General features: G+C 44.2%; 1 protein-coding gene across 2 annotated transcripts; it reads right to left on the bottom strand.

The window, feature by feature from the left end:
• Positions 1-5,143: 5,143 nt before the first annotated feature.
• On the bottom strand, positions 5,144-20,447 carry LOC129837322 (F-box/LRR-repeat protein 4-like). Of its 2 annotated transcripts, XM_055903392.1 has the most exons (9): positions 20,300-20,447; positions 15,105-15,384; positions 14,582-14,924; positions 12,162-12,498; positions 10,728-10,972; positions 10,090-10,303; positions 6,355-6,426; positions 5,863-6,175; positions 5,144-5,648 (listed from the first exon to the last, which is right to left on the bottom strand). In XM_055903392.1, exons 2-9 carry the CDS (start codon positions 15,256-15,258, stop codon positions 5,485-5,487), a joined length of 1,842 nt encoding a protein of 613 aa, XP_055759367.1. In that variant the 5' UTR covers positions 15,259-15,384; positions 20,300-20,447; the 3' UTR covers positions 5,144-5,484. The 2 variants fall into 2 exon arrangements, with proteins under 2 accessions (XP_055759367.1, XP_055759368.1); XM_055903393.1 differs by lacking the exon at positions 20,300-20,447 and having other exon boundaries at positions 14,582-14,922; positions 15,105-15,190.
• Positions 20,448-21,491: the final 1,044 nt, after the last annotated feature.

Genomic DNA, 21,491 nt, shown 5'->3' with positions numbered 1-21,491 from the left:
CCCCCCATGGGCAAAGCACTTGAATCTAAGCAGTTTAAGCACGGCCTTCGCCCAATCCTAAAACATCCAAAATAACAGAACTACTGCTTCTCGTTATCTCACGCAATCCCATTCAGTTCCAACTGATTCTTTGGTCTACACACAGAATCTCCCTACAAGAGATTATACTGTTCTTTTATGTTTGCGGAATTATGTTTAATAATGTAATTATGTAATCCTTTTAAAATTGCATAATAGTGTTTGCGTAATCTTGAGTGGAATATTTTTTTGTTTGTAATTTGTGTCTGAAAAAAACGACAAAAAGGTTTGGCAACCTACAGAAACATGCATTATAAAATCAGAAATCATTCATAAAATCAGATAAAGCCCATTTTGACTTTGTGGCTGTGGTAACTAGTGGAAACCATAAAATTAACAAAGGAACACCACCATTCTGAAAAACTACAGCTTGGACAGAGGGAAATGTCCAACAGTGACATCACTGATCCAAGCACTGCTTTTTCACGCAAGTGTGCCAACATGATCCGACCTGTGATGGGCTCAGATATTTTATTTTCACATGATCCTTTCCCGCCTAGTTCCAGCAACTACGATGGATCCATAACCAGGCCAAGCTTGGTTTGGTTCGGCTCAGTAGTGTGGAAGCTCTCATTATGCCATGCTTAGATATTTGCTTGTTAGACCAGCAGTAACCACAATAGTTCAACATCATCTGTTGGGACAGTTAACAACTCCTCACTTGTTTAGGGTTCAAACATTTGACTTCAGAACTTTTCATTTAAGGAGGCAATAATTTCATCCAGACTTTTTTCTTCTAGATTCATCTGGCCTGGCTCTTGCAAAACAAATACAAGCTAAACTAATTGCGGAGGATCCCCTACGGATGCATCAGGATTATAGTAGAGCAAGACAGTGAAAAATCAAGCCGCTGCATCAAGCAGAAAGTCTCCATGAATCACGTTGTGTGGGGGGGGGGGGGGGGGGGGGGGACAGGCAGCGGCGTTGGTGCAGTAATCATCGGGGAGGCAGTCCAAATTAATACTTCATCGACGGTCGCCTCGTTCTCCATCATTAGGGCACATTACAGGGCCACAATATACATCATTAAACCCGGGCATAAACAATTCATTAAAAGGCCATTAAGGAGACAAGCGAATGTCACTTCTCCCTGTAGTATTAATAGGCAGTAAAACGGCAGAGGGTTAAGGCTAATGCTGAACTCCCAGTCAACCTGACTAATGGCCTCTAGTTGTTCCAGAAACACAAGATGGCCCCTGGCTACCCAAACTCATGGCTCCGGCCAAATGCTACGCCACGCCCACGGATGTCTCTTCTCTGCAATGAGTCTGGATCGGAGTACCTTCATGACAATTTCTAGAACGGAAAAAAACATGAACCGTTCTGATTGGTCCCAGAAACCGATGGGCTGGGCAAGAGCCAGAACACACGCCTATGTGTAAAGCGGAGATTTGAAAATGTGTCATTGGCTTTGTTACTCCGATTGGTTAGAGATGATCCAATCGCTGATTACATTGTTTGGTACAACACCCGTCATTTTGGCGTCACCACAAACGACTTCAACGATGGCAATCTCAGACTGAAGTTTGTAGCAAACGGTAGAGCAGCGGGAAAAAATTCCGTTTGAGTCGTCAGACAAGATGACGTTACCGCTACACTTCAATATAGTCAATACTGTTGAGTCACCGCTCATGATAAGGCACCTCAGAAAAAAGGGTTCTACATTGAACCTTTTTTTATTTATTTTTATCTAAAGACACTTGTCATTTTAGGGTTCTTTGTTGGCTGAAAAGGTTCTACCTGGATCCCAAAAATAATTATCCTACAGGGACAAGCCAGAGAACACTGTAATGGCACCTTTCTAATTAAAGAGTGATCAAAACAAGGTGGTGAAATGTCAACACAACGTACACTATGAGCCATAAATACAAGGCAGTCGAACCTGGCATTTCAACGGACAACGTCAACCTCCATTTTATTTCAAATTAAAGCACCCCGTTTCGTCATAGTACAGGTGCAACCTTTTCAATAGTTTAGAGTGGTTATCTGCCAGCGGGTCTTGAGGACACCACACCTGACATTCACACTTAGTTAAGGGTACATGACTAAAAGTTCTACAAATGGCACAAAGTTTGACCACACACACACATCCAAAACTGACTGGGAAATGTGTAGCAATGAAAAAATGGCAGGTCCACGTAAATAAATGCCCCTAAATAAAAGTAGCATTACAACGTGGTGAAAATTGTGGCGACTTTGGTCAGCTAGTGACCGGACAAAGGAGAGAAACTAGATTTGTGTAGCAGCATTACAGATTGTGTGTGTTCGTTGTACGAGTGTTAACATTAATATGTGTTTTTCAAAAACTAGTGTTGAGGACAAACGTAGACAAAGTCCACTAAATTAGGTAGGGAATGTGGTAGTTGTAGTGGCCAGAATTTGTTCTATAGTTCCATTTCTTTTACAGGTTACTTTAGTGATTGGAGTGTGACCAGACCACGTTCCCACAGATAAAAAATCAAATGTAATCCAAAAAGCAGACATTCACATAACTGCCACTTAATAAAAAAGAGAATTGAAAGATGGAGATAAGATTCCGCTTAAAATAAATATGGCTTTGCATATGTCAATCAATATGACTGATCTGCACAGATTTCTTCACTGGTCAAATAAAGCTATAGCGAGGGACCTGGGATTAACTTTGGTAGAGGACAGGAAGCAAAGCATCACAACCACTGACACATAGACACCACATTCAGTCATGAATATAAGGCACAAAAATACCTCACATACTAGCTAGCTACTGCTCAAAACTTCAAGTGTTTGCTTAAAGGTAGATTCAGCTGTACAAATTTTAGTAGCTGCAGATCAGGCCGATATTCCCCAACAACAAAGAGAGTGAAGCAAGAGGCTAATCTACTCCTCAGTAGTTGTCCCTCAGCTATCACATTTGCAGGAGAGTGAAGCGGCATCCCATGCACATGCGAAGATGCTCTGTATGGGACTGTGGGTGCTCACAAGTACAGCCTATTGTATAGCGTTTATTCCTAAATATCTTTGTTTCACACTGCTGCTCGTATCGCTGAGTCTCAGTTTGAAGGAAATGCTAACGTAGCATTGGAGATGTGCAATAATATATTACAAGATCAATAAATAATTAAGGATAGTGATATCATTTTACAATCATACAATTTGTACAATATTCAACATCAAATACACCCCAAAAAATATTTGTCTCAGTATTAGTGCCAAATGAAAAATTTTCCCCGGATTTTCGTTGTCTCAGAACAAATCAAATCAAACAGGACTCAAATGTTTCTCTCAGAATAAAGGAGGCTCTTCAGCTGGTTTCTGAAAAAATATATATAATAACTTAACAATACGAACAAGATAAAAACCCTGAGATTTCAGATTCAGATGCAACACGGAGGTCAGACATTTTACAAATGCGTCACAGGAGGGGTGGACAGATGACAAGCAGCCACCACCAGATGTATCAGTTACTAGGCTGACCAACAATGAAATCTAGTGGCTTTGGCACCCGTGACCCTGATTTCAACCAGTTTTTCCTCTCAAGACTCTCTCTAGCATTCAGCTGCTTAACTTCTTATGGCTGCAGGGGCAGTATTGAGTAGCTTGGATGAAAGGTGCACAGAGGTGCCCAGAGTAAACGGCCTGCTCCTCAGTTATAGTTGCTAATATATGCATATTATTAGTGGTATTGGATAGAAAACACTGAAGTTTCTAAAACTGTTTGAATTATGTCTGTGAGTATAACAGAACTCATATGGCAGGCAAAAACCTGAGAAAAAATCCAAATAGGAGGTGGAAATTCTGAGGCTGGTCGATTTTCAACCAAGATCCTATTGAAATCACAGCGAGATATGGATGAGTTTGCACTTCCTACGGCTTCCACTAGATGTCAACAGTCTGTAGAACCTTGTCTGATGCCTCTACTGTGAAGGGGGGCCGAATGAGAGGGGAATTGGTCAGGTCTGCCATGACCTGACCATTCTTTGACCATGCGCGTTGACATGAGAGGGAGCTCTCCCATGTGGCTCGTGTGGCTCAGTTGGTAGAGCATGGCGCTTGCAACGCCAGGGTTGTGGGTTCATTCCCCACGGGGGGACCAGGATGAATATGTATGAACTTTCCAATTTGTAAGTCGTTTTGGATAAGAGCGTCTGCTAAATGACTTAAATGTAAATGTAAAAATGTAAGCTCTGTTCCATCGCTCATCTGAAGTCAATGTAATTCTCCGGTTGGAACGTTATTCAAGATTTATGTTAAAAACATTCTAAAGATTGATTCAATACATCGTTTGACATGTTTCTACTGACTGTTACGGAACTTTTGGACATTTCGTCCACTTTTATTGAACGCGCTTCCTGACGTTGGATTTGTTTACCAAACACGCTACAAAAATAGCTATTTGGACATAAATGATGGACATTACCGAACAAAACGAACATTTCTTGTGGGAGTCCTGGGAGTGCATTCCGACGAAGATCAGCAAAGGTAAGTGAAGATTTATAATGCTTTTTATGAGTTTTGTTGACTGCACAATTTGGCGGGTAACTGTATGGCTTGCTTTTGTGGCTGAACGCTGTTTTCAGATTATTGAATATTGTGTTTTGCCGTAAAGCTTTTTGAAATCTGACACAGTGGTTGCATAAAGAACAAGTGTACCTTTAATTCTATGTAAAACATGTATCTTTCATCAAAGATGTATCTTTCATCATTTATGATGAGTATTTCTGTTATTTGACGTGGCTCTCTGCAATTTCTCTGGATATTTTGGAGGCATTTCTGAACATGGCGCCAATGTAAACTGAGGTTTCTGGATAGGAATATGAACTTAATCGAACAAGACATATATGTATTGTGTAACATGAAGTCCTATGAGTGTCATCTGATGAAGATCATCAAAGGTTAGTGATTCATTTTATCTCTTTCTGCTTTTTGTGACTCCTCTCTTTGGCTGGAAAAATGGCTGAATTTTTCTGTGAGTTGGTGGTGACCTAACATAATCGTTTGTGGTGCTTTCGCTGAAAAGCCTATTTGAAATCGGACACTTTGGTGGGATTAACAAGAAGATTACCTTTAAAATGGTATAAGATACATGTATGTTTGAGGAATTTTAATGATGAGATTTCTGTTGTTTGAATTTGGCGCCCTGCACTTTCACTGGCTGTTGTCATATCATCCCGTTAAAGGGATTGTAGCCATAAGAAGTTAACATGAAGAGACTGTGTTGAGATGTAGGTGAGGTGGTTCAGCTGATGCTCATGTCACCACAATACAACACTCCTAACCATTCAGTCCATATTATAATAGGCCTCAGTGCTCTCAGCCATCAGACAAATTCATTCTAGCCACTGGGTATCCACCCCACTAGTCAAAAGTAGTGCCTCCCCCAGGTGTCCCTGTGTCACTGCCCCTGTATGAGGGTGTGGCTGGGTGAGGTCACTGGGTAAAGCTCTTCTTGATGGCCACGTTGGGGAAGAGTCCGCAGAGCTCTTGGACAATGCGGGCGTCCACCTGCGCGCAGAAGGACACGTCCAGGAGGAGCAGCTTCGGACACGCATGCAGCAGCTTCCTCAGGGAGGAGGAGCTTACCATCCGGGTGCCTGTCAATCAACAACACAACCATACCACATAAGTGAGCAACATGTGACCACTCGGTGAATACTGTGTTCTAAATGCGGCAAGAAAAATACTATATTCAAATATCGGGTGTGAACATATCTGTGGTTGTACCTAAAAATGACTGCGTATAAACTTGTGTGATAGAACAAGAGAACGAGAGACAGATTACGAAAGGAAGAGGGAGGTAGTACCCACCCAGTATGTCGAGGTGCTGCAGTGCGGGGCAGTTGGCAGCCAGCTCCTCAATGTCCGAGTCGCACACGGTGCGGTTGGCGGTGAGGAAGAGCTTCCTCAGGCACTGCAGGTTGCGGGCCAGGTGCTGGAAGCAGCCCGAGCTGCTCTGCAGTGTGGAGCACCAGCCCAGGTCCAGCTCCTCCAGTAATCTGCATCCTGCAGCCAGCTCGGCCAGGCCACGCTCCGTCAGGTTTCTGCAGCGCCACAGGTCCAGGGAGCGCAGTGAGCGGCAGCGGACAGCCAGCATGCTGGCCACTACGTCATAGTCCTCTATCTGCAGGGAGAACATAGGGGTGGTGACCTTGGGGCTGTTAGCTAACACAGAATGACTGAATCAATTGTCATGATTCTTGGTTGTGGTTCAGAGTTAAGGGGTTAGGCTGATTCTACAATGTCTATCTGGAGCAAGAGCAGGGTATGATAGTGAGTGCATTTGTGGGGGGGGCATCTTACCATCACACAGCTGCCCAGGTTGAGGTGTCTCAGCTCAATACAGAAGGTTAGGATGCTCAACATGGCTATTTGCTGCAGCAACATAAACAAAGCAAGCGAGAGAGAGAAAATGTCAAAAGTTGAGTTAAGTTTCTATCAACTGACCCAAAATATGATGATTGCACCCCTTTTTTTTGTGTACACACACAGTAAAATGAGACTTAGGAATGTGTATCAAAGGTGTCACGTCAAAAATTACAATAAACAGGTCTACCCATGTTATTCTATATCTCTCCACGACGACTTGGTCTGGCAAACACATAATTCAACAGTATTAGGGTAGTATAACATTTCAAAACGTTAAAAAAAACACATTTGCTTATCACCTACATCGCTAGACAGGGATAGAGGTGAGGTTTCAATGTGGAACTGTCAACATGCCACCCAATGGCAATTGAGTGTGCGTGACGTGTACTTTAGCAGGCATCTCTAATGTGTACGCTGTGGTTTTTCGAGTGTGTGTGTTTGGTGGTCTCTTTTTATGTCTTCTGGCAGTCAGAGAACTATTTAATTATACAGCAGTGACAGCTTTAATGACAGACTAATGACAGACAACAGGGCTGGATGACACATAGGACTGCAGACACACACACAGCCTGCTCAGTCTGCCTGCAGTAAACAACCTGAAAGCTTAGACCTTAACCTCACTGCACTGGAAAGACTACGGTATGGTGTCTGCCTTAGGAAAAGGCTGAAACACGAGAACAACACTCAGAAATGCCCTGTAAGGTTTTGTAGCAGGCCTGGGCGAGAACAGTGACCCGAGCTCTGAGTTCATTACAAATGATGACAGCAGAGAATTAGTCCTACGTAAACCACAAAGGTGCCATGTATCTAATAGGAAACTCAACTACCTCTTAACCCATACACCACCAATATACCCATGTGCATTAGCCTAAAAATATGGCATAATTTGTGTTACATCTTCTCAATATATGCTACTTAGCAAACACTTTTAACAAACTATAGTTTTGGCAAGTCGGTTAGGACATCTACTTTGTGCATGACAAGTCATTTTTCCAACAATTGTTTACAGACAGATTATTTCACTGTATCACAATTCCAGTGGGTCAGAAGCTTACATACACTAAGTTGACTGTGCCTTTAAACAGTTCGGGAATATTCCAGAAAATTGTGTCATGGCTTTAGATGCTTCTGATAGGCTAATTGACATAATTGACGTCAATTGGAGGTGAACCTGTGGATGTATTTCAAGGCCTACCTTCAAAATCAGTCCCTCTTTGCTTGACATCAGGGGAAAATCAAAAGAAATCAGCCAAGACCTCAGAAAAAAAAATTGTAGACCTCCACAAGTCTTGTTCATCCTTAAGGGAGCAATTTGCAAACGCCTGAAGGTACCACGTTCATCTGAACAAACAATAGTACGCAAGTGTAAACACCATGGGACCACGCAGCCGTTATACCGCTCAGGAAGGAGACGCGTTCTGTCTACTTGAGATGAACGTACTTTGGTGCGAAAAGTGCAAATGAATCCTAGAACAACAGCAAAGGACCTTGTGAAGATGCTGGAGGAAACAGGTAAAGGTTAAACGAGTCCTATATCGACATAACCTGAAAGGCCGCTCAGCAAGGAAGAAGCCACGGCTCCAAAACCACCATAAAAAGGCCAGACTACGGTTTGCAACTGCACATGGGGACAAATATCGTACTTTTGGAGAAATGTCTTCTGGTCTGATGATTCAAAAATAGGACTGTTTGGCCATAATGACCATCGTTATGTTTGGAGGAAAAGGGGGAGGCTTGCAAGCCGAAGAACACCATCCCAACCGTGAAGCACGGGGGTGGCAGCATCATGGTGTGGGGGTGCTTTGCTGCAGGAGGGACAGGTGCACTTCACAAAATAGATGGCTTCATGAGGGAGGAAAATGAGGTGGATATATTGAAGCAACATCTCAAGACATCAGTCAGGAAGTTAAAGCTTGGTTGCAAATGGGTCTTCCAAATGGACAACGAGCCCAAGCATACTTCCAAAGTTGTGGCAAAATGGCTTAAGGACAACAAACAGAGTTGAAATGTATTTGGCCAAGGTGTATGTAAACTTCCTACTTCAACTGTACGTTATATAGGTATGCAAGGTAACTTTGATATCGTTTTATTTTTTTGCTAATATCGGACGATTCCGACACGTTCATTGATATATTGTGCATCCCTAGTTGAAGAGATTGCAGAGCACTGCAAAATAAGTGTACAAACAGTGTGTAAAAGACCCAAAACAAGCGTAAGATTTTACGACTCATTGATAATGAGCACTGTAGGACAGAAAATGAGAGACCAAAGTGATGGTGAGAGCTTCCAAAGAGCTATCTTTTATCAGGTGCTTGGCAGTCTCACAGCAGAGCTGCAGAGGTGTTTTTCAAAGAATTGCGAGATAATGCAAGGGGTCCAGTCTCTCGACCCAAAGAGTACAACATTCTTGAATGAGGAGCCTCTGTTTGCCTTTGCTCAGAACTTTGAGTCAGATTTAGAAGGACCTCAAACATGAGGTCCATGAAACCAAGCGGCTTCTTGATAGGAGAGAGAAAAGTGGAAGGGACAGATCGTCTACTTTCCTTGACTTTGTAGTGTTTCTAGAACCTTATAAAGAGGTCTTCCATGAGCTATTTCCACTTTGTAAGATTTCTGTTGTTACACCAGTCAGCAGTGCGTCTTGCGAGAGAAGCTTCTCAGCTTTAAACCCACCTTAAGACAACAATGGTTGATGACATGTTAAGTCACCTCGGAATTCTCAGTGTTAAGCCAAGGAGGGCAAGCTCCCTCAACATGGATGAGTTTGTGAAACATTTTGCCAGTTCTCACCAGGAACGCAGAATTATGCAGTTTTAAATCTACCTAGGATAATTTGACACTTAGGTTGTCCCTCTGGTCATGATTAAAACCTGCACTGTGTACTAGCTAGTACACTGACATTCTAAAATGATAAATCCAAAGGGTATCATGTCACACAGATGTAATTTGGTCTTGATTAGGCCCATTCCAAAACCTTTCTTTGCTATTAGTTAACATAATATATATCGGCATAAATATGATAGTGTAAGTTTGTAATATTGATGGGCATCAAAATCATTTTTATTTTTCAAGTCAATTTCTGCTCGATACCAGGTATGTCAAATTGCAGTGTTTTTTTGTCAATACATTTTTTTGTAAATAAACTATGTCATTTATGTAACACACAAATGCCATCTTATCTCCTTGGTGCTTGAGCTTAATTTTCAGAAAATATTTTGGATGTTCAACATGTTTTTTGAATGACTACCTCATCTCTGTACCCCAAACATACAATTATCTGTAAGGTCCCTCAGTCGAGCAGTGAATTTCAAACACAGAATCAACCACAAAGACCAGGGAGGTTTTCCAATACCTCAAAAAGAAGGGTACTTATTGGTAGATCAATACAATACACCCAGTCACTACAAACATACAGGCTTCCTTCCTAACACAGTTCCTGGAAAGGAAGGAAAAATAAAACAGAATGGAGCCAAGCACATAAAAAATCAGTCAGTGACTGTTCCTGAGTGGCCGAGTTAGTTTTTTGCAAAATATCTAAAAACACTGTCATTATGGGGTATTGTGTGTAGATAGGTGAATTTATTTATTTTTTTAAACCATTTTGAAAATTCAGACTGTAACACAACAAAATGTAGAATAAGTCAAGGGGTACTTCTGAAGGCACTGTACCTCTATCTTTGTGCGGTAGAGCACTAGCCTGCGCAGGCGGGTGAGCTTGGAGATGTGTGTGAAGGCCTGCGGGTGGAGGCGGTCGCACGAGGACAGGTTGAGCTCCTGCAGCCCGGGACACGTCTGGGAGATGACCTCCAGACACGGTTCACTCAGGAAGTGACAACACGACAGCTCCAGACACACCAGGCTCCCACCGCACGCCTTCATGAAGCTGAGAGGGAGGGAGGGAGGGAGGAGGGGGGGGGGGGTCAGACCTGTGTTGTGGCGTGGCAACAACTTTAACACGGAAGTTCAGGATTTGACAACTTTATGTTAGTTTCAGTTTCAAGTTGTATTAGTTGTATGCACGGGATACACATGGTATACGCTGTCCAACAAAAAAAATGCTTACTTGCAGGTTCCTTCTCGACAATGCGACAACAATAAAAGGTAAGAATATGAACATAAAGTGAATGGCTCGGTAGAATAGAATAAAGATTTTAGCGCGAGTAAAATACAGTAAAGCACAATTTATAGTCCAATATTTACACAGATGGTTCCTCACACGGAAATCAACCGAAGTGATGGGCACACACATGCCACTCTAAAGACAGAGACCGATGAACCACAAATGTCCCCCCAGCCCCATCCCTCACCTGCTGAAGCCGGTGAGGGTGAGGGCTCCACGGTTGCCGGTCCAGGAGAGGTTGAGCCTCTGGAGCAGGGTGCAGCGGCCCTGCAGGTGGCCCAGGGAGGTGTCACTGAGGCGAGCCCAGTATGGCTGCAGGCTCAGCTGGATGTACTGGAGGGGGTCACAGCAGTGCTGGTGGAGTAGCTTACAGGTCTGGGTCAGGCGACACAGGTCGGGCAGGGTCAAGTGGCTAACTATCAGCTGGATCAACTGCAGGGGGAGAGGAGGGAGAGAATTACAGAGAGATAATAAGAGAGAAGGGAGGATGGTGGGAGAGGGGGTAGAGGGAGAAAGATAAATAATGATGAAGAGAGAGACAAGGAACGCAAGAAAGAGACAGCGGGGATGATGTCAGGCAGAGCAGAATAATATAAAAAAAAGTCTGTGGAACACACACACAAAGCAATATTCTTGTGGCAGTGAGTTTCAGTGTGGCAGTGAATCTGCCCCTTCCAGCAATATGGAGGTGTGCTTCTCAGTAAGACAGAGGTAGAGAGAGAATAGGCGTGTATGTGTGCAGTGAATACACAATACGCTGTGTGTTCCAACAGGGTATCAGCTAGCAGATAATAGCTCTATTGTATTTCAGACACACACACGCACATCGGTTGTGAGGAGCGAGGTGAATGGCAGCGGTTTGGAGAGTAGTACATAAAACCAAGAGAACAGCTTGTCTTAGAAAATATGACATGTCTTTATAACATGAAAATTACTATTTTGAAAGGTTAATACCAAATATCTCCACGGGTCCAAGACAGTACGTGTAGGTCTATGGGAGACATCTTTTGTCAAATTAAGTCCTGGCAATGTACAAAAACTGCCCAAGATACCATAAGCATAAACATTTTCAGTAGATGGGACTACACTTACAGCTGCAATATGTCACTTTTTGGGCGACCCAAACGAATTCACATAGAAATTATATTTCATATGTTATAGATCTGTCGTTCTCATTAAAACCACATCTAAGAAGCATGATATCTGTTCTGTGTGTGCTATTTCTATGCTTCCATTGTTAAGTTTCGTTTCTGCGTCTTTTACTTTAAGTTTTGTACACCAGCTTCAAACAGCTGAAAATGGTTATGAAAAATATATTTCATAGCAGTTTAGATGGCACAATGATTCTCTACACTATACTTGCATGTTTTAGTCACATAAACTGAAAATCAGGCGAACGAGTCACGTTTGCAAACAGGAAATGGCGGAGCGGTTTCTGCATAGTCCGTCATTAAAACCCAAGTGAGAATTGTTTGGAAAACAGCAACTTGTAATTGTCCTGTAAAGTATTGCCAACCTTTTTTTCCAAATTTCAGTGCTGTTTTGTGGACAGAAAATGCAGCCAGCAGCCATATACGAGTGTTGTAGTATATGTGAGTGTCTAATAGCGTATTCTCCCCACCTCGTAGGGCAGTTTATCAAAGTATCCATTCCCCAGGTTAACGTGCTTGCCATCCCCGGCCTGTCTGATCGAGGCTCCCGGGTCAGACAGCTCCTCATCGCTGTCACTCAGGTCACAGATGTCGATCCTGGGCATCTTATAAAGGGAGAGGATGGGCCTCTCTTTCTGGCCGCGCAGGACGACGGCGTCCAGCTCCGTGTAGTACTTTAGCAGGGAGCTGTTGACCTCCACGCGGATCAAGTTGGTGGGGAAGCTCAGCTGCTTGATGCTGGGGGAGAACTGCCTGGCCTGGGGGGTCAGCACCTTGGTGGGCTCCTCGGCCCACAACACCTCCCAACTGGGGACAGACAGAGGTACACCTGTCAGAGGTACACACGGACTCACCACTCTTTAATCTGAGACGTTCACGTAGGGCAGTTTGCCCATGCTAAGCCCAGTCCTGAACGAATAAAAACGTGCTCAATGGAGAATCTAATTGAAAATGCTTCTTATTCTGAGACTAGGCTTAATCTGTGTCCGGGAAACCAGCCAATAGAGTACAAACACCAATTCCGTTGTGGTCCTCTGTAGCTCGGTTGTTAGAGCATGGCGGTTGCAACGACAGGACAGTGGGTTAGATTCCCAGAACTACCCATATGTCAAAAGAAATACGAATAAAAGTGCAAGCGTGACTTTAAAAAGATCCAATGCAGCCGTTTAATTGAAAACAAACAAAATGGCTTCTTAGCAAAGAGCATTTTCTCAAGCAAGAATTTTGTTAGGACTGTCAGAGTGGTCTGAGTGGAGAGGGGAAAACTGACAACTAGCTGTTATTGGCAGAGAGGTTTGGAACTCGCTTTCTTATTGGTCAATTAACTAATTCGAAAAACGACATTCCACAATTGAGAGCATCTTGACTGACATTGCTTGGTACGCCAACTGCACCGCCCTTGATCGCATGGCACTACAGAGGGTGGTGCGGACAGCCCAGTACATCACTGGGGCCGAGCTCCCTGCCATCCAGGACCTCTAGATCAGACGGTGTGAAAGGAAGGCCAGGATAATTGTTAAAGACTCCGGCCCCCCAAGCCATAGACTGTTCTCTCTGCTTCCGCACAGCAACTGGTACCGGAGCAACAAGTATGACAACAGCAGGCTCCTGAACAGCTTCTATCTCCGAGCCATAAGACTGCTAAACAGATAACAAAAATGGCTACATGGACTATATGCATTGAACCTTGTATTACAGTTTTATTATTGCACCGACTATGCACACACTCACTCAGTACTTAATTTGCTCACACACACACATACTGACTCTATATATACACACACACACACACACACACACACACACACACACACACACACACACACACACACACACACCACACACACCACACACACCACACACACACACACACACACACACACACACACACCTGTCCATTTTAATAGTCGGGCATCTGCACACATTTCAGCACATAAAAGCCTGTTTCAAATAAACGCTGGGTCTAAATAAATGGTTTGAGGTTACCATGGACACAGCTTTGATATTCCTACGGTCGTGTGCATTGAAAACATTCTTTCAAAATGCTGTCATCGTTGCTAGCCACAACGCCACCAAAAACAAAAGGTGACTTCAGTGATTACCGGTACTGCTCTCCATGGAGCTGAAGGGAGAAATTGGGGTGTATGATAGGCAGCCTAGTCTTTGCAAGTCTGACCTGCGATAGATGTGTTATTATAAATGGTTACAATAAACAATGTGGTAGTCTTTTCAATAATGTATTGCGCAACAGCTGTGTGCATTAAGGAAATAGACGACTGCCTCAAATAGAAGCACCGGTTGTGTTGAGAGATTGAAGCAAATATATATAAATGTACCCTTATTTTACCAGGTAAGTTGACTGAGAACACATTCTCATTTACAACAACGACCTGGGGAATAGTTACAGGGGAGAGGAGGGGGGATGAATGAGCCAATTGTAAACTGAGGATGATTAGGTGACCGTGATGGTACGAGGGCCAGATTGGGAATTTAGCCAGGACACCGGGGTTAACACCCCTACTCACGATAAGTGTCATGGGATCTTTAGTGACCACAGAGAGTCAGGACACCCGTTTAATGTCCCATCCAAAAGACAGCACCCTACACGGGGCAACATCCCCAATCACTGCCCTGGGGTATTTTTTTTTTTTTTTTTTCGACCAGTGGAAAGGGTGCCTCCTACTGGCCCTCCAACACCACTTCCAGCAGCATCTGGTCTCCAATCCAGGGACTGACCAGGACCAACCCTGCTTAGCTTCAAAAGCAACCCAGCAGTGGGATGCAGGGTGGTATACAGGGAAGGCGTGAAAGTGGCTATGGACGAAAAACAAAAATGTCATAATAGAATACATTTCTACAACCCGAGTCCCACACCACCACTGGTTCTTACCGGACATCGGTGGGAGGGTTCTGGGAGAAGGGGTTGAGGGAGCAGGCCATGATCTGGACGACAGCCCCCGGGTGGTAGGTCTCCAGCACCTCCACAGCTGTGGGGTAGACGGGTTCCTCGAAGGCCAGCTCGATGTAGTCCTGGCTGTGGAAGGCCTTGGGCGTGCGGCGGAAGGGCAGCGGCGCACTGGCACACTGCTCCCACCACGTCCCGTAGGCCCTGAACACGGCCGTCTGGGTGAAGTCCCCAGAGCTGGGGTAGACGTTAGGCATGCCGGCCAGGTTCCACATTGTGTACGACATGCTGTTCTCACTGCCGTAGTGGGAGCTGAAGTCCAGCACCTCTATAGGATAGGATAAGGTTAGTCCATCTGCTCCCAATCCACCAGACAATAGCACACAAACACACAGCACACATTATGGGACACACAAGTGCCGGCTCCAGTGCAGCACACCTGGAGCTATTTTAAGGGGTTGGACTAAGTGCCTTGCTCAAGGGCACAATAGCAGGTGAATGATGATACCTTTGGCATACTGGTCCACCTCCACACTGATGGGCAGGGTAGCCCGCTGGCCTGACTCCACGGCACGCCTGCTGGTCAGCGCCTCACCCCGGGTTCCGCTCCTGGACCGGCGCCGCAGACAGATATAGTAAAACATGCTCAGAAGAGTTAGCATAAGGAACAGTGGGTCAGGGGAGCAGTGGGCTGGGTGTGGCTTTTGAGAAGCGGCCCCAGAAGCCCGCCTGGCTCTGGTGATCGTGCCCAACACAGCGCAGCCTACAGGCCCAGCCACATACAGGACCTGTGGGTTAGGGGGAGACAAAAAGACACACAAGGCATTAGAAAAGCAAGACAGAAAAATGTTCCTTGTTGATCTTCAAGAGTGCTAGTAGTAAAACTTTGGGCCAATCCTTTTTTTTCACAAATTGCTAAGAAATAAGCAAATGTATCTGTTTTAGGGATGGATGAAAAAAAAAAGTTTTTATTTTTTATTTAGTCCAGTGGCGGGTCATGTCATTTGTAATTTATGAAATGTATTTCTCTGTGTTTTAGAATTAATTGCTTATTAGGCTGTATAAACTCAGCAAAAAATCCACTGTTTCCCCGTTCTGTGGAACGGTCGTTAAGACACTAACAGCTTACAGACGGTAGGCAATTAAGGTCACAGTTATGAAAACTTAGGACACTAAAGAGGCCTTTCTACTGACTCCGAAAAACACCAAAAGAAAGATGCCCAGGGTCCCTGCTCATCTGCGTGAACGTGCCTTAGGCATGCTGCAAGGAGGCATGAGGACTGCAGATGTGGCCAGGGCAATACATTGCAATGTCCATACTGTGAGACGCCTAAGACAGCGCTACAGGGAGCTGATCATCCTCGCAGAGGCAGACCACGTGTAACAACAGCTGCACAGGATGGGTACATCCGAACATCACACCTGCGGGACAGGAAGAGGATGGCAACAACAACTGCCCGAGTTACACCAGGAACGCACAATCCCTCCATCAGTTCTCAGACTGTCCACAATAGGCTGAGAGAGGCTGGACTGAGGCTTGTAGGCCTGTTGTAAGGCAAGTCCTCACCAGACATCACCGGCAACAACGTCGCCTATGGGCGTCACTAGACCAGACAGGACTGGCAAAAAGTGCTCTTCACTGATGAGTCGTGTTTTTTTCTCACCAGGGGTGATGGTCGGATTCGCGTTTATCGTCGAAGAAATGAGCGTTTCACCGAGCCTTATACTCTGGAGAGGGATCGATTTGGAGGTGGAGGGTCCGTCATGGTCTGGGGTGGTGTGTCACAACATCATCAGACTGAGCTTGTTGTCATTGCAGGCAATCTCAACGCTATGCGTTACAGGGAAGACATCCTCCTCCCTCATGTGGTACACTTCCTGATGGCTCATCCTGACATGACCCTGCCGCATGACAATGCCACCAGGCATGCTGCTCGTTTTGTGCGTGATTTCCTGAAAGACAGGACTGTCAGTGTTCTGCCATGGCCAGTGAAGAGCCCGGATTGCAATCCCATTGAGCACGTCTGGGACCTGTTGGATCGGAGGGTGAGGGCTAGGGCCATTCCCCCTAGAAATGTTCGGGAACTTACAGGTGCCTTGGTGGAAGGGTGGGGTAACATCTTACAGCAAGAACTGGCAAATTTGGTGCAGTCCATGAGGAAGAGATGCACTGCAGTATTTAATGCAGCTGGTGGCCACACCAGATACTGACTGTTACTTTTGATTTTGGCCCCCCGTTTGTTCAGGGACACATTATTCAATTTCTGTTAGTCACATGTCTGTGGAACTTGTTCAGTTTATGTCTCAGTTGTTGAATCTGGTTATGTTCATACAAATATTTACACATGTTAAGTTTGTTGAAAATAAATGCAGTTGACAGTGAGAGGACGGTCGTTAAGACACTAACAGCTTACAGACGGTAGGCAATTAAGGTCACAGATATATATACACAGATAGATACAGATAGATATATACAGATAGATATACACTGCTCCAAAAAATAAAGGGAACACTTAAACAACACATTGTAACTCCAAGTCAATCACACTTCTGTGAAATCAAACTGTCCACTTAGGAAGCAACACTGATTGACAATAAATTTCACATGCTGTTGTGCAAATGGAATAGACAAAAGGTGGAAATTATAGGCAATTAGTAAGACACCCCCAATAAAGGAATGGTTCTGCAGGTGCTGACCACAGACCACTTCTCAGTTCCTATGCTTCCTGGCTGATGTTTTGGTCACTTTTGAATGCTGGCGGTGCTCTCACTCTAGTGGTAGCATGAGACGGAGTCTACAACCCACACAAGTGGCTCAGGTAGTGCAGTTCATCCAGGATGGCACATCAATGCGAGCTGTGGCAAAAAGGTTTGCTGTGTCTGTCAGCGTAGTGTCCAGAGCATGGAGGCGCTACCAGGAGACAGGCCAGTACATCAGGAGATGTGGAGGAGGCCGTAGGAGGGCAACAACCCAGCAGCAGGACCGTTACCTCCGCCTTTGTGCAAGGATGTGCACTGCCAGAGCCCTGCAAAATGACCTCCAGCAGGCCACATTATCAAGTGCGCCTATAGGCTATTTAGTGTGGTCTCAATCAAATGACCCATAGCATATAGGCTATAGCATTTGGATGCATTTTAATCATGTAGACAATGTTAGAGCACAGTGTAGAATTTGCCAAAACAAAATCTCATATAAAGCCGGTTCTACGCACAACCTACACCGGCATATGTGAACTGTGCACCCAACTGTGAAGCTAGCTGTAGAGGAGCTTCGAGAAACTAGCGGGCCTGCTAGTGATAGTGGTGGAGCCAGCACCTCCACACGTGGAGATGTATCCACTCAGTCAAGTAGGCCTACTCCGCGACCCACAGCAATGCAGTCTTCTATGGACCAGTTTATGCCAAAGTCTATGTCTGAGGCAAAACAAGGCCAAATTGATATTGCATTGGCTAAAAGGATTGCCACCGATTTCCAGCCATTTTCGTGGGTGGAGGACAGAGCTTTTAGAAATTATAGCAACAGTCAAAATCCAATGTACACAATTACAAGCAGGAAAACCCTTTCAAAATCAGTTATTCCACAACTGTACAAGAGCACACAGGCTTCAGTGCGGGAAAGAGTCCAAAAAGCTACTGCAGTTTGCCTTACCACTGACTGCTGGACATCAAGGGTAACCACTTCTTATATGTTGGTTACATGTCACTTCATTGAAGATTTTCCGATGTCTAGCTGTCTTCTGGACTGCTTTGAGTTCAGCGACAGACACACCTCAGAGAACTTGGCAGAGGAACTGTTGAGAATGGCAAGTAGATGGAAAAGTGGTCTGTTTTGTTAGCGACAATGCAGCTAACATAACCAAAGCCATGAAAATGTTAAAATGGACACATCATCCATGTCTTTCCCACACAATCAACCTGATTGTAAGAGATGCTGTGACGGTGATGAAGCTCACTGTGGACAAAGTGAAAGCAGCTGTGGATTACTTCCAGATGGGGATGCCTGAGCTGAGGCCTAAACAAGACTGCACTACAAGGTGGAATTCAACATTTTATATGTTGAAGTGGTTTCTTGAGTCAAAGGATGCCATCATTTCTACCCTGGCCATTGTCAATGATGCTCTGACCCAAGAGGAATGGGAGGTGATGGAGGAAGTGTGCAGAGTCCTGGAACCCTTTAGGCAGGTCACTGTGGAGATCAGTGGAGAGAGGTACAGTAAGCAGTTATTACTACATCATTATTTAATCCAGTATTATATATGTATATGAGCAGTAGATGAGAATGTAGTATCAGTAGACAAAACATGAACCTGAACTAATAAGTTACTGTTCTCTCTTTTCAGCTATGTGACAGCCTCAAAAATGATACTCCTGTGTAAGGGTCTGCAGCGAATCACAGCCAGCCGCCAGAGAGAAGCAAATGTAACCACAGGACATGTGACAGAGTTGATGAACACCCTATGTTCATCAATGGACAGAAAGTTCCACAGAATGGAATATAATCACATGCTATCAGAAACCGCTGCACTTGACCCCAGATTTAAGAGGTTAGCCTTCAGTGATGCCAGAACGATTGAGGAGGCTCTTCAAAGAATAACCTCAGCAGCAGGGAGGGACAGCCCCAGCAGTCAGCTGGCTCAGGCACCAGGAAGAGGGATCAGATGGAGCAGAAGCACCAGCAGTAGTGCCACAAACGTCTGCTGTTTGACGAGAGAGCAACTGGGGATGCAGCACGAAGGAATCCCTCAGCAGATGCCATAATGGAGGTCCAATTCTATTTGGAGGAGCCTCTCCAAAGATCTGCAGATCCTCTGAGCTGGTGGAAGAACAAGGCCTCTGTCTACCCACGGCTTACTAAAGTCATGACAGGGAGACTCTGCATAGTGGCCACATCCGTTCCCTCAGAGGGTCTTCTCGAAAACGGGACAAATAATTACTGAGAGAAGAAACCGCATCAGCCCCTCGAAAGTGAGGCAGCTTGCATTTCTGAATGCAAATCTCTCATTAAAGAAACATATGGTCAGCATTGCTGTGTGCTGCTGGTTATAACATGGCAATAAAGGAGAGAAAAGAGGGACCAGTTTAATGTTTTAAGTGGGATGCTGCAGTGTCAAATTACCTTTTCTCTACTTCTCTCTCCGTGGGTCTACCCCAATTCTAGCCAATTTAAGTAGCTAGAATCCCTAAAGTTTACACACGTTCTTGACATAGCTAGCTAAGCTAACCCTACCCCCCAAACACCTGTCAACTAGCGACAGAACATGCCATTGCAGAAATGCCAGCTATAGCTTGTTACGTCGATGTTGTTGTTGTGACGTTAGTTGTTCTCGTGATGTACTGTAGCGAGCTAATGATTAACCAACTTGTCGCGTTGACTGAACCCACAAAACATTAACGTTAATCACCCAGGAATGTGGCTAGCTCAGCTGTGATTATCTTGACATATGGTGGACCAAAATTAACTCAGTAGAAATAAATACGTCAGTTCAGCTAAAGTTGATGCAAATGCGCACTTAATCTATTAAGAAAACATGACATGATAATATGACGTTTGTCACTAAAGAACATTCAAGTAGTTATTGTAGCCAGATAGCTACTATAACGTTAGCAATGGCTAGCATGATTTGTCTAGCTAGCAAACGACCAAACTACTGTGGCAGACTCAATAATAAGAACAAATATAACAAGGATTACATATGTACTTACGTTAACAGTAGATCAAATTAAGCATTCATATAGCAAGACTGTCTTTGTTCCATATCTGAGATTATTTTAGCAGAAATCCTGAAACCACAGACTTTTGTTCTCACTTCTGTTTACATCGAGAATTAACGCCTATGAAGCGGAGCATTATGGGAATTATAGTATTTTGTACTGGAAACAGATTTATTCTTGTAACAACTGTGTGTGTGTGTGTGTGTGTGTGTGTGTGTGTGTGTGTGTGTGTGTGTGTGTGTGTGTGTGTGTGTGTGTGTGTGTGTGTGTGTGTGTGTGTGTGTGTGTGTGTGTGTGTGTGTGTGTGTGTGTGTGTGTGTGTGTGTGTGCGTGCGTGTGTGTGTGATTATAATCAGGGCTGATAAAAAAAAAGTGTGAATAAAACATTTGTCCGTCAGAATTGACTGAGAATGTAGTGGTGTGACATTTATCCTCTCCTAACAGAGCACTCTCCTGCCACAACCTGCCAATGACCTCTCAAGGCAGAGGCAGAGGGACTGCATTGTTGGCTGTCCATCACACACAAACACACACAAAATCAGAGAAAGAGAGAGAGAGAGAGGCAGAGATTAATGGATACTTATGGTCATGTCTTGGCTGGCATTTGCATAGATGAATGACTTGTCCAGTCACTTTGTCTCTCTGGTGCGTTGAGGCCCTATTGTCACCACAAAAGAGCAATGGGTCCCTACGGAACCCTCAGCAGTCAATCACAAGTCAAGCTCTCATTAGCAGGCATCCTTTGTGGGTGACTAGAGCAGATTAATTACCTTTGACTAACAGAGCTCCATTTCTCTTTTCTTTCAACTTTAACAATAAATAACCCTTTGGGTTATTTAGTAATAAACACATAATTTAATAAATCACAAATCCCTTTTGCATTTTTTTTTTTAAAGCTTTGATTTCAATTCAATGACCAAATAGCCAAAAATATTTGTCATCATAACTTAATTGACACAATTAGCATATTTTTATTTTCAGAAAAAAATTATAAAGGAAAATAATTCAATGCGTTCAATTGTATTGTATGTAATATAATAAAAAATCTAATAATTTCCTTATATTTCCTTTGATTATTTCTTATCCCTAGAATAGGCTTTGAGGCTGCTGCGGTCACTGGCCACTGGCTAAGGTACATTACCAAGACACTGGAACAGAGGAGAATATTAGAGGAGAAGCTGGT

This window comes from Salvelinus fontinalis, chromosome 38, assembly GCF_029448725.1.
Source record: "Salvelinus fontinalis isolate EN_2023a chromosome 38, ASM2944872v1, whole genome shotgun sequence".
NCBI classification, from domain to species: domain Eukaryota; kingdom Metazoa; phylum Chordata; class Actinopteri; order Salmoniformes; family Salmonidae; genus Salvelinus; species Salvelinus fontinalis.
Note: the sequence above shows the minus strand (reverse complement) of the source record. Positions and strands in the feature narration are given on the sequence as shown.

Bases quoted from the DNA above. Each gene is read 5' to 3' on its own strand.
- LOC129837322 (XM_055903392.1), bottom strand. From the start codon at position 15,258: ATGCTAACTCTTCTGAGCATGTTTTACTATATCTGTCTGCGGCGCCGG. The intron at 14,925-15,104 runs GTATCATCATTC...CCTATCCTATAG, and splicing joins GGTGGACCAGTATGCCAAAG to AGGTGCTGGACTTCAGCTCC. The intron at 5,649-5,862 runs GTGGGTACTACC...GTTGATTGACAG, and splicing joins GCAGCACCTCGACATACTGG to GCACCCGGATGGTAAGCTCC.